The sequence below is a fragment of the Populus nigra genome, chromosome 18, assembly GCF_951802175.1.
Source record: "Populus nigra chromosome 18, ddPopNigr1.1, whole genome shotgun sequence".
NCBI classification, from domain to species: domain Eukaryota; kingdom Viridiplantae; phylum Streptophyta; class Magnoliopsida; order Malpighiales; family Salicaceae; genus Populus; species Populus nigra.
Window position 1 is genome coordinate 8,708,378 of NC_084869.1, and position 14,345 is coordinate 8,722,722.

General features: G+C 32.3%; 1 protein-coding gene across 1 annotated transcript; it reads right to left on the minus strand.

Moving 5' to 3' along the window:
* On the minus strand, positions 1 to 1,060 carry LOC133678471 (L10-interacting MYB domain-containing protein-like). The gene is made up of 2 exons (XM_062100768.1): positions 740 to 1,060; positions 1 to 639 (listed from the first exon to the last, which is right to left on the minus strand). The coding sequence occupies exons 1-2, from the start codon at positions 1,058 to 1,060 to the stop codon at positions 1 to 3; spliced, it is 960 nt and encodes a 319-aa protein (XP_061956752.1).
* Positions 1,061 to 14,345: the final 13,285 nt, after the last annotated feature.

Consider the following 14,345-nt stretch of genomic DNA (forward strand, 5'->3'; position numbering starts at 1 on the left):
CTAAGCACGTTTAGTTCGTGCATACATTCGTTGCAACCATCTCAACTTCTGTTGCTTATCACCCATACTGGCCCACATTTCTCTTTTCCTTCTTAAACTGAGATACTCCGTAGCGAAGTCATGAAACTCATCTTCAATTGAAACTCCAGGAATTGAGTGCAGCTCATCCATCACCTCGCGAATACTACAACCTTCGCGATCCATATTCAAAGAAGTCGAATCACTCTTAGTCGACATACTCTCGAGTAGATGATTGCACCTTGACAGCAGCTGAACACCAATTCCAGCTGTTTTCTTCTTTCTACCTCGCACATCATAATGGTCTCGTTCTTTTCTTTTGCCACCGCTTGTTGTGTTGCTGCTGTTAGACATATTTATCCCTCCAACCATTCGAGTCATGTCAGTCTGGAAATCTGGAATCACATCTTCCTCCGAATCACCACTACCCTCTTCCAAACCATCATGAGCAATGTCGGCATTGCTTGTACCAGGATCGACATCACTATCAGCAGGTACACCTGATGAAGGAGCCCATGCATACGCTCCAGTTGCGACAATGTTGGAATACATTCGGTCAAATTTATTCTTCAAAGACGGCTCAATACCGACATGTCTGAATTTTTTAGCTCCTCTAATTTCCTGCATATAAATTAAATCAAGTAATGAAGGATCAAACTACTAAAATTTTGGGGTTGGAATTTGACAATAAAAGAAATTGTTAGGATAACAAGGAATGTACCTGAATTTGTTGTTTCCACCACTCATCGCTAGCTGCAATTGTGCCTAACTCACTATTCCAGCCAACACCAGTTTCAGAAACCAGCTTATTCCATATCCTCCAATCCTTTTTGCATCCATCCCATTTGTTTTTCAACTGTGTTTTAGTGAATGCATGACCAGTTTGTTCTTTGAATGATGTTATAAGAAATTTCCACCCCGTTTTATCGAAATGAGTATTAGGTCTCATTCCCATATCAATTGCCTTAATGCATATATCACAAAATATATGCAACATTTCCTTTGTCCAAGCAGCCTTATCAAAAGATTCAAGACCTTCCATGATATCTTTTAACACATTTAACAAAAGTTTGAAATCAATAACTGATATGAATTACAAAAAAACAGCAACAGTAAACCGTGGACTTAAACACTAATAAAACACTCAATGTTCAGCATTTACAAAAGCTGTGTGGTTAGCAACAAACATTAACCATGCATGTATTTGAATGAGAATGTTCATGTTAATTTGTAATGAAAACTAAATGCAACCCATTAATTTCAACTGTTCAGAAAACTAAGTTTCAGCCATGAGATAATTTTTCAATTATCAAGCAACACTTCATTGCCATCATACTGTTTGGAAGCTAAAAACAGAGGGGAAAAAACAAACAGAACAGAATCTATTTCTACATTCAAAGAAACCCAGCTTTCTTTCGCAGCATGCAAACACAAAAAAAGAAACTCAAAATTCTGATTTTGACTACACAAGTAGAAATAAACATAATCCTACACGACATGCTAACAGGGCACTCATTACGATTATAATAAACACACGCACAGTAAAGGCATCAACAGTTGCTCAAACAAAAACACTATCAATGTGCATAGCAAACATATCAAACCATGCAGAACAACACATAAATGAAATTTTAAAGTATGACATTGTTTCCAGTAAGCAAATAATCCAGCAGCAGCACTGTCAGCTGGAAGTAGACATAAAAAACGAAACCAGAACAAAGAACAGCAGACAAGCAGTATATGGAAGCAATTAAACTCTTTTAAATTCAAAACAAATGACAAAGGCACAGTAAACAGAAGACAATCAGCAACAGCTATGGAATTTGTCAATTGCAGAACACACAGTAATTGATCATACAGGTACACAGACATGCAATTTTTCATCTAAAAATTTGAAAAGGCAGATGGAGATAAGGCAGGAACTTACCTCAGTCTATCTCTTTAGGTGTCCAAACCAGCACGGTTCTGCAGCTTTGTCCTGCAAACAGATACAATGGCGACCCAGAAGATAAAATAGATTTTGAGCTACAATTACTATAAAATTAACATGGGTAACACAGTACACAGAAGCATCACAGAAATGCAGGTTTTCAAGTAGAAAAAAATTAAAAACACATGCAAAGTAGAGGACAAGCAGAAGAAGCAATGAAATTTGCTATAAATTAAAAAAATTTGATGAAGGAACAGTAAATAGAACACAAGCAGCAGCAACAATGAAATTTGTAGATCAATTCAACAATTGCAGTGTTAATAGTAATAGAGCATGCAGCATCACAGACATGCAATGTTTCATATACAAAAAACGAAAATGAAGATGGAGATAAGGCAGGAACTGACCTCAGTCTCTGTCTTTGTTCTGCAAACCACCACGGTGCTGCAGCTTTGTTCTGCAAAAACAAAAACAATAGAGACCCATTACAGAAATTAGATTTTGAGCAATATGTGAAACAAAATTGACAAAGAGAACGCACAGTACTTACTGGTATCTCACTCGTGGAACTTTCCCAGCACAAATCTCTTGGGGGTTTTCTGTAATTATAACAAAGGAGGGACAGATCGGTGAAGGTTTGTGTTTTCGATCTTCGTTGGGAAAGAATGGACAGAGGGGAAGAAGCTTGCTCCGGTGTTGGTGGTTTTTTAGGGCAAAATAGAAATGGGGCTGTGGTAAGAGAAAAGAGAGGAGAACAGTTTGGGGAAGGAAATTGGGGTTTTAGTTCATCAATTACATAGATTTGCAACCGAAACAAGAAAAAAATTTGTGAGGTTGTGAGGATCGTAATTGACAGTGGTTACTGGGCAAAGTTTCGGTGGTGAGAGAAAGGTGAAACGCACGGAGGACCAGTTTAGGGAAATGTTGAAACTGGGCGTTATTGATCTACAACAACCTTCCACCATCAATTTGTTGGGTTTTTTTTTGTGACCGTTGGGAAATTGAGAAAGAGGGACAGAGGATAGTTGGGAAAGCAAGGGGTTGTTCTTGAAAGTAATTGTAAAATTATCGGTGATGAGAGAGAGGAGAAACGCATGAAAAGCAATGTGTAATTGCTTTTCACTTTTTACAATTGAACCGTAGTTTTCACTGGGACCCACATACAAATAACCTGTGGTTCGTGGTTAACCAAACATATATGACACTGCTTTTTTTTCAACCACAGCCGCACCAGCATATCCAAACACCGTCATAATAAAAATAATTTTTTAAAAAGTATGTTTTATTGTTGTTGATGAGGTTAAAATATATGTTTAGTTTTAAGTGTGGTTGATCTTTATAATTATGAAAAAATATTAAAAGTGTTTGGTAAAAATTTATGGTTCAATTTCATATTATGGTATAGTTACTTAAGAGGATTTCATTCATAATTTTAATTTTCAATAACATAAAAATTAAATTTACAATCAATCAAACATGGTAAAGAACGATATTTTATAATTGTGTCATTAAACTAGCTGCAATCTTATCATGTACGTAATTCATATGCGAAGGCCTGTGGTTTTTTTGAACTTGTGAATGTGGAGCCATATTAGTGAAAAAATTATCGGGAACATAATCGGGATGATGATCAAACTCCATAAATATCACATCTTGGAGTGAAGTTCTTCTAATGTAATTATGAATTGTCATGAACGCAACAATAATTTGAACTTGCGCCCTGTAATTGAACGATGACATATTCTGTAAGATTCATCATCTTTTTTTCCAAACTCTAAATGTACGATCTATCACACAACGTAATGAAGAGTGGACACAATTGAAAATTTCTTCACGAGTTTGTGGTTCTCCTCGCCTCCAAAATTCTTGCAAATGATATCTCTGACCTCTATATGGATCTAAAAATCCATATTCATTAGGATATCCTGAATCAACAAAGTAATATTTCCTTGTAAATACATACAATGGGATAAAAATTAAAATTGTGTTTACAGAAAATTAACATTAACACACACACACACACACACACGTTACTACCTTCTGGTGGCTTAGGGAATTTTATATGTGGATTGTCAATTGCCTCGAGAAAAATTCATGTATAGTGTGCACTACTTTTCCAGCCCGCCAAGACAAATGTGAATTGCACATCAAGGCTACATACAGCCATAACATTTTGAGTCGACACACCTTTTTTCCCGATAAATGAAATTTGATTTTCTAAAGAAATGCATGCGCACACATGTGCACCATCAATAACTCCTATACAATTCTAACATAAGAGAAACTAGCAACTAGTATCAATGTTAGTTGACTACAAAATAATTTTTTTCAATTTTATTTAATTCAAAGGATCAGCAGTCAATACCAATAATTTCATTACCTTGAAATGAGGCATATACCTTGGATTGTTCAGAATTTCACGCGGTATGCTTACAGACTTGGGATCTGCAGGTTGTATTAAATCAGTGGCGGGCGAACAAATTGATTTAAGAACTTCATTAAAGTACCGACTAATAGTTTCTCCTGAATGTTGAAATCTCTCCTGAACTTTCCTGTTGGAAGCACCCAATGCTATTGTATAAAGAAACATTCCAACTTTTTTAAAAACATATATTCTTCTAGATGTTTTTAACCCATATTGGTTTTCAAGTTGAAAGCAAAGACTTTGAAATGTTGCCGCATCTATCCTAAACATGTTTACGCAACATGTTCAATGTCCATGTAATATTTCAGTCAACCATCGCATTCTAGTGTTGTACAAATCCATACAAGATTCCTTGTATATATAAGTATTATAGTATAATGCGAGAGCACTTGCCATGCATAGAACCAATTTCTGACGATCAAACACCCTTTTCTAAAACAACCCACCTTCTTTGTTTGAATCATTATCGTCGTTGTCATCATTATCAGAACTGTCATTGCCACTAGAATTTCCATCGTTATCAGCAGAATCACCAAAATTAACGTAGTAGGCTACATTATTCATTACATCATCATACCCCCTTCAAAAAGTGTTTCAAACCATTGTGAATCCATAAGTATTATGACATTTAATTTTTTATATTTAATGGGAATATGCATTCAAAGTAATCATTACATAAATTAAAGATGTTCTATGAAACATGCATTTGTATTATCTTAAAGGTATTTAAATTGAAACAACTTTTATATACTAATATAAAATTTTGGTTATATAAACCTGTTATTAACTTGTTCCTTACAAATACAAAACATTGTACTCACAATTATGCAAATGAACAGACGTTTACGAAGCTATGAAAACCCTGAAACAACTGCTCCAACTAACATTTCCTCAAACAAACTAATCAAAGAAAGCATTAATATCAATTTCTTTTAAATTTTTTTCTTGAGATTCACACACAATAATTTATGCATGTACCAATTCACTTATCTCATGACACTACAGTACTAAAATTATGTTCAAGTAGTAACTTATTGAGCACTTATTTGTTAAAAGTATAAAATAAAGTGATTTCTTAATCATACTTTGCGTAGTATAATGTTTGGAATTACATGAAGAAAGTGAGAATTTGAATGCAAATGCATAAACAGGAGCTCAAACTGGAACAATCCAAATGGAATTAATTATGCCAAAGAGACTATGCCAATACTAAAGAATGCATTTTGTTTATAATAAAGTTTATCACATTGAAAGTAATATGCTACAATCATACTAAATGAAATGAAACTTACATATTATAAATCCCAGCAATGACAAATACCAGCAATGAGAAACCAGCACACTTATTATCAATGCCATAACTTTCAGTTTGAGAAACCAGGACACCTGTTATCAATGCTATAGCTTTTGATTTCTTTTTTAGTAGGATACAATATGACATGAAGTTTGCATTCTGAAATTTTGGTTATTTATATACCAATAACAAGAATGTAACTAACATTCAAAATATGATCTTAACTAAAATTTCAAACAGTTGAAACACCAACTGAAATTTGGGTTTACCTTGTGAAATTTTGGTTCTTTATATACCAATAACACCAGTGCATATAACATTCAAAATAATAGGTAACTAACATTCTAAAACAGTCTCACACCAACTGAAATTTTGATTTTCAAGTATGAAACCAATCATTCAAAAGTAAGTAACCAAACATTCAAAGTCTCACACCAACTAAAAACTTTGATTTTAATAACCTGAACCTAACATTAAAAGTTTAGGTATCCATACATTCAAATTTCAATAATACTATCTAAAATTTTGGTTTCCATGTATGAAACCAAAATTTTCTAAAAAGTAACCAAACATTTAAAGTCCCGAGTTTAGTGCTCATAAAATTCCAACATAATAATATTCAGTGAAACATAAAGTGAAAATATACATGGTAATGGTGTTCCAACTACTTGGTAACAGAAATACATGAATTAGTAGCTAACTTCACATAATTCTAGCAACAATTATAGCACAGGAAGTTTGCAAAAAAAAAAAGAAGGAAAAGATAAGTTCAATTGAAAATGCTATTGGATTATAGTATTCAACATAAATAAAATGACATGAATATGTTAATAAGTTAACACCTTATCTTGTTCATCTAAGGTTTTCTTCCTTGTTCAAATATTATTTTCAGTTATGATATTTTTCTATCAATCAAACCAATTGCAGCTCACATCTCCTTCTTGTTTCTCGCATAAAAAAATTATGTGGCAAAGGTATGCAATGCACTACCAAAGTTAACTCTATCAATTAAATGCAGTTCTTCCATTGCCTCTTCAATGCTACATCCTTTTTTATCTCTACAAGTTGTTGTGCTCTCTTTGGCCATGGAGACAGACTAAACAAGTTGATCCAGCCATGCAAATAATTATGCTCCTATTCCAGCTCCTCTCTTCTTCTTCTTTCATTGAGGTGTAGTATGATGTACACCCTTTCTTTTTGCACTACTGTGGTTGCTGCTATTGTTAGCGACATGGCTTCCACCAACCATATTACTAACATCATATAAGAAATCAAGGATTGCATCCTCTTCAAAGTTGCCATGTCCTTCTTCTATATTAGCTTCCTCATTAGTTGTATTTCTCATTCTAACAGCCCCATTATCTTCATCTGATAGCAGTCATTGTGAGGGAGTCTAAGCATATTATCTCGTGGCCACTATGTTATTAAATATGATGTCGTACTTGGCACACAATGAGGGCTCTATGCCAACATGTCTGAACTTCTTTGCTCCTCTCATTTCCTGCGTAATAAAAGTTGGATGTAGTTAGCAATGCTACCAAGTAGATTAATAAATAATACAACAAGACAACTAAAAATTTTATGAGGCTATTGATAAGGAAAACTAACCTGAATTTTTTCTTTCCACTATTCATCAGTTGTGGAGATGGTCCCAAGTTTAGTACTCTAACCAACTCCAATTTTATTTATTAATTTTTTCCACACCCTTCAGTCCTTTTTAATCCCATCCTATTTGTTTTAAAACTGAGCTTTTATTAATGAAAGTCATGTTTGCTCTTTGAATGACTGTATGGCAAATTTCCAACCAGTTTTATCGAAATGGGTGTTTGGTCTCATGCCTCTCTCAATAGCTTTAATGCAAATGTCACAAAACATGTGTAACATTTCCTTGGTCCAACAAGTTTTATCATGTGTATCAGACCCATCCATTGCTTAATGGTTAACAATGCAATAACAATGAAACAAATAATTAACTATATAAATAACATATTGAATGCTGACAAAGGCTAAAATAAAAAACTAAAATAAAAAGTAATTACATTTGCAGCAATCAACAAATAGTATAACTGTAGACAACAATGTAATGAAATCTTCGAGATTGTGTAGTTGAAGCTAATGTATTCCATTTAACAACTAACAGACAATTACATTTGTCAAAGAAAATACTTTAACATTGCTCTACTATTTCTTTACAAGGAAAGCAACATTTAAAACTATACATAGAAACCTCAAAACTAGAAAGTGTTTTGTCCTTAAGAAACCCAGAACATCAATAACCAAATAATCTAAAGTGTTAAGATCATACTCTAGTACCATACATAGTAATTGTAATTAGCTCTACTTCATTAATTATCAAGGGATTTTATAATTAGCAGAGGAATTTATTAGTTTAATTTATGTTTGTTTATTTGTTAGCATTCATCAGCAAAAAACATACAAGACATTGTTTCTAGTGGCTTGAAAACTATTATTAGTTGACAATGCAATAAGTACTATTCCTTTAGCCTTAATTAGTGTAACAATCCATTAGTCTAAACATCAATAACTCAAAATACTGGCAGGCATAAGATAGGGATTTGAAAACAATGAGCAATAATCTCAGACCAGGGCAACAAAACAGTGATTTATAAAAAGGAATAAACAGATATAGGGTTGAAAGCAAGGAACAAAAATTAACTTAACAAAACTATACAAGCAGACCGGTTAGCAAACTAACCCGTTGGAAATTGCAGCTTTGGTATCTGAATGAAACAGGATTTTGATTTCTGTTTTGAGGTTATTGATTGTAGTAATGAGGGTTATTCTTTTTCTTCTTCTTTTTTCTGTTGTTAAGGAGAAATCAATGGCAAGTGAATGAGAAGAAAAAGACATTATAATGGTCATTATTTTGTAGGTTATGCAGCAGTAATGGTGATTGTATTGTGAGACTTGTTGCAATTAAGGTGAATTGAATGTAATGAATGTGAATTGAAAATGAACGAGAAGAGCAAGAGAAAGAGAATAGGGTGTTTTGGTAATTTTTCATTTTATTTGCAGATCCAGAAAGTTCAACCTATGTTCCAAATTGAAAAGGTAGGAAATAATTGTTTTTCCACAACCGAGGTCCAACCTCAGGAAAGTGGTGGGGCCGACCATTTGTATATTCTTTTGTTATTGGTAACCAAACACCAAATATATTGCATTTACAGAAAACACAAATGCTACCTCAGTTACAAACGCCCTCTAAAAACAATCTTTGTCCAGCCATAAAATATCTTTGTGTTATCCTAGAGGTTGCCAGGGATATTGACACACCCATAATCATAATCATATATATATGAAACGACCTTTTTACTAATTAATCATGAAATGGCCCAATTAATCTTGTTGCAGTTAGGGTGAATTGAATGTGTCGAAACTTAAAGATTTTGTCCTCTTTATAAAAGTGTGTTAATAACTTGTTAATTAATATTAATTGTAGGCATTATGAGATATTTTGAAAGAAATACAATATTAGCATAGTTGCTTAGGTGTGTTATTTAACTTGCATGATTTAACAAATGTCTTGTATTAAAAGACCAGTCATCAAACCACAAAAACATAACAAAGAACAAATATGTCAAGAATTGCTAATTGAATTGCAAGCAAATAATAACTCATCTTATGTAATACATATGAGTTATGAAGTATTTAGTCAATTAGTTATAATACTTCATATGAGAGGACTATTTATGGATAATCAATACAATGTTACGAGGAACAAATTGTAAAGTTTCTACACATTTTAAGTGGCCGAACATATACTCGATCATAGAGCCTTTTTTTTTCTATCAGTTTACTAAGACAAGTCATCATTTTCACTAGGTACTTAGAGTTCTAATCACAAATACTTAACAATGGAGAAAGATTTTATCCATACTTTAAGGTAATTTATTATATAGATATATTTATTTTAACAATATCTATGGAACTCATAATCATTTTATTAATGTAAATGAAATTTTTAAGAATTGTATTCGCACTATATATGGAAAACATATCTGATTCCAAAGAAGATGTATCAAGTTATAGAGGAGGAAAAAGTTATCCTATAATGAATGTATAGGTTGTTGGCACTTTTGACATGAAATTCACTTATATCTTACATGGGTAGGAGGGCTCGGTTTCAGACTCAAGAATTATAGATAACACTTTAAATAGAGAGGATAGGCTAATGTTACTTAAGGTATTTGGTTTTTATACATATTTTAAATAGTGAATAAAAAATGATACTTTAAGTGTTTAAAGTATTTTTTCTTAATTATATTTTTAGGTAAATTCTACTTAGCTAATGCTGAATATATGTTGAGATCGGGGTTTATAACTCTATATCAAATTACTTAGTGTCATTTGGAATACTATTCTCGACATCTTTCTAAGTACACGAAAGAGCTATTCAATTTAAGGCATTCTTCATTGTGTAATGCAATTGAAAAAGTTTTTAGGAAGTCAAGATATTCAATTCTAACTGAGATGTCAAGATATGATGCGGACACAGTGTGTGAAACGTTTTTAGCTTATTGCATTTTACACAACTTATTAATGGATTTTTAATTTGGATGAAGAAATTATTGCACGAGTTGATAAAGACCTCATGAATAATGAGCCTACATATGGATTTATTTATGGAGGAATTGATAGAGGTGAAGATGGATGAAGGGGAGAAATTACAAGAGAGACTATGGTTGCATAAATATGACATCATTACACATCTCGACATTAACTTGTCTTTTTTACCATTGCTTTTGATAAGAACTTGATTTTATGTATTATTTTTATTTTACTTTGAATTAGTTGTGTTTAAATATCTTGAACTTAAGACTGGATGCTTAAATTTTATGTGTTTTTGTTATAATATTTATTGAGCTATTATTGCATTATTTTAGCCTTAAATTTGTTTTTGTTTGCTTGTCTTTTTTTTTCTTAAGTAATGTAAGTTAAAAAATGTGTTATACGATGCTATATAATAATATGTGGTGTTATGGATGCGGAGAGATTTATTTATGTAGAATGTGGAAATGATGGAGAAGCATAGTTGAGTGGACCATATAAATGGATGAGATGATGCTTGAAATTCTTAGGAAACAAAAGAATAAGGATCAAAATGAAGATAAAGCCTCTTTTTTTTTAAGCTTATAGAAAGATGATAGTTGAAATCAATGAAAAATTTTCTTTGAACATGTTTAAGACAAAAGTGTCAAATCATTTTAAAACTTTTAAGGAGCAAATGGTTTTAGAAAAAACACTTGACTTGAAAAGTGGAATTGAATGGAATGACACTACCAAAACATTCGAAGCTTCAAAAAAGGTGTGGAAACCTTTATTGATGGTATGAATATTATAATTCACTTGTCATATTTTTATTATTATATTCTTATTAGTTACAATTGTCTTAATTTATTTACTATTACAAGGTCAATTCTAAGTTAAGACTTATTTGAGGAAAGCCTCTTCATCACTTGAACATTTTTAGAGAGACATATGAGAAAAATATAGCAATTGGATCTTAAGCCAAGATTGCTAGAGAAAATGTTCAAAGATGGGAGAGAGAGAAAAGGGAGATGATGATGACGTTTGTTGCACGTGTGCGGCATCGCGGCAAAATCGTTCACTCTCAGTATATGTGTATCTATCCGGCAAATATGGGGTAAACAAGGAAATCTCGTTTTTTATCAGTGGAAAAAAAGGAACGGAAGTCGCCACCTAATATTTTGGTCACTAAGAATCCTAACTGGTCTTAGAGATCGGGTATGGGGATTGGTTGCATAAAGGGAAAGTATTAACACCCCAAATACGCCCTACCTAAGGTAAGTTACATTGTTTTATTGTCTGATATATGTTAAAGTTTCATTATATTTCTAATTGTTGATCTGTCTATGGTTTAAGAAAAGTCCTTCTCAGTAATGAGATCCTTATCTTATCGGATAAAAACCTAACCATTCTATGTCAACAAAAGAAATACCTTTGGAATATCAGGAATACATTTTACGTATAAATTCGTAATCCCAGATATTAAAAGAAAATAAAATGATTTTTTTAGAAATTTTGAAATATTGGCCTAGTTCTCATGACTTTAATAAACTGGTTATTAAAGCCAAAATGCATGCTAAAATATATTTTTGAATTTTTGTTGTATGAAAATATGATATAATTTTTTTTTCTTTGAGAGACTTGATCGTATGCATGAAAACAAAATATTTTTTTATATATAATTTTTTGCAATGTTTCGACAAAAATTGGGTATTTTAATATTGGATTTGTATCTTTACGGTATAAAAATACAAACCAATATTAAACAAAATTGATAAAAAAATACGCGGGAAAATCACAAAAAATTTCAAAAATAATTTTTGAAATTTTTTTTTAGATTAGGCTAGACCCGACCCAGTCATTTTAGGCCGGGCCGGACAGTGAACAATGGAGCTGCTCTCCACTATTTACGCAGAACAGTGGAGAACGAAGACGATGAAGAAGAAGAAGAAGAGCAGGAGGAGGAGGGGGAAGCTGACCTGCGGTGGCTGCTGGAGGCGGCAGGCGGCGACTCCTCTTCTTCTCTTTTCTAATTTGTGTTGCCTCTTCTTTCTGTTTCTGTCCCCTCTGCTTCTTTGTTTCTTCTTTTGTTTTTGACAGTGGAGGTGTTGTTGTCGACGATTGGGAGGAACGGTGGTAGCTGGTGGTGGCTATGTGGAAAGCAAATGGTGGTTCTTCCTCCTTTCTCTTCTATTTCCACTTTTCCTCCTCTCTGTCTTCCCCTGTTATTTCCTTCTTTCTTTGCTTCTGTTTCTCTCTCATTTCCCCTGTGTTTTCCCCTTTATTTTTTCTTTTTTTTGTTCTCTCAAATTCCCCATTTTGTTCCTCCAAAATTTTCCGCCCCACTAGTTCGTTCTCCTTCCCTTCTATTTATAAGTAGGAGGAGAGGGAGCCCCCCTGCTTTTGTCCCATTGTGGTGCGGGGGGAGTGGGGTTACCTTACCTCTACAGGGTAAGGTGGCCGCCTGTTTGCAGGGCATGGTATCCCTTTCTTTTATTTATCAAGTTGGTAGGGTATGTGGGAGTATGGACTGTGTTAGGGGGAGAAGAGAGAGCAAGAGAAAATGAATTCAAAAACTTTTTCTGCCCCTGTTGCATGTTAAGGGGAAGAAGAAGCAACCCAATGTCGTTCAAAACGACACCGTGTTGTTTTTTTTTTCAACAGTGCATGAAAAAGAAATGAATTTGAGAATAACCCAAAAATATGTTATGACAATGTTAATGAGATAAAGCAAATAATAATATTCATTCCGAGAACTTTCGTCCCAAGTGCTCCATTAACACCAATAATACAAGGTCTATTATCATTTACTCCGTGATTGTTTAGAACTTCATCTTCGGAAGGTACAAAATAAAAAACACCAATGATAGGTGATTATTATTCATAATTTAAAGAAATGACCCGTACAATGAAGAATATTTCACAAGTTGTTATGAACACAAACCATCAAGTTTGGAAGCCGAACAAGATAATTAAAGCAATGAGGGAATTAGGATTGGAGGGACCAAATCTTTTTGAAGTAGTTGAATGACTTGTAGATCATTCTAATCTTATTGGAATATTTTTTGGATACCCGGGAGAGCTACGCTTTAAATGGTTGATGAAAAAGATGAGTTGATAATATATTATTGAAGAGTTCAAGTTAAGCATGAAAGTTAAAACTAGTATTTATACAATTGTTAGAAATTTATTTTCTATGGTGATATTTTTTAAATTATTAAAACTAAGAATTATTAATATCTCTATTGAGTTGTTAACATTGTTACAATTATGTTAGTCATTGACTTGAATTTTCTTTTTTATGATGAATGGATGATTCCAAGTCTGAAGTCTACTTATTAATATTCTTGAATCCTTTCTCTCAAGATCATTGATAGAAAAATGACTTTTTAATCTTTTTTTTTATATTGCAAGAAAATTCAAGGTAGTCTAATGTTAAGATACTTAAGTTAGATTGAAAAATCATAAATATGGTAAAAATATTAAAGGATAGTAGTTAAAAATTGATAAATATAAAGGTTGTTGTAACAAAAACAAGTGTTTTTTTAACAAAAAAAAATGATTTAAGGGCAAAACAATCAAGATTATTAATTCAATTTATTTTCACAAGTATTCCAAAGACTATAATTGAATTCAATTACATGATTTATTATTTTATTTTAAATATAAAAATTTTAATAGGTTATTAATTGAATTCGAATCATATATGAAATTAAATTCATTTCAACATGTAATTTGATTTCAAACATACTACTACCACGGGCTACCAGCTTAATATTTTTTCATCCAATATCATTTTTACTTATTCATGCAATAACCTTTTTTGGTTATAAAATACTAAGGTAATTTTTGGTATTATAGTTGCGGTTATTTTTTAAAATGTTTTTTATTTAAAAATATATCAAAATAATATATATATATATATATATATTATATTTATTCTTGACATTAATATATTAAAATAATTTTAAAATATCAAAAAATTATTTTAAAAAAAAACATGATAAAACTATATATATAAAAAAAACACATCCTAGCTAACATCAACTTTTGACACAACCCAATTTTTACACAAACTCAAAAGCGCGTCCAGGTTAGAATATAAAAAGGGGGGGGGGGGGGAATTCGAA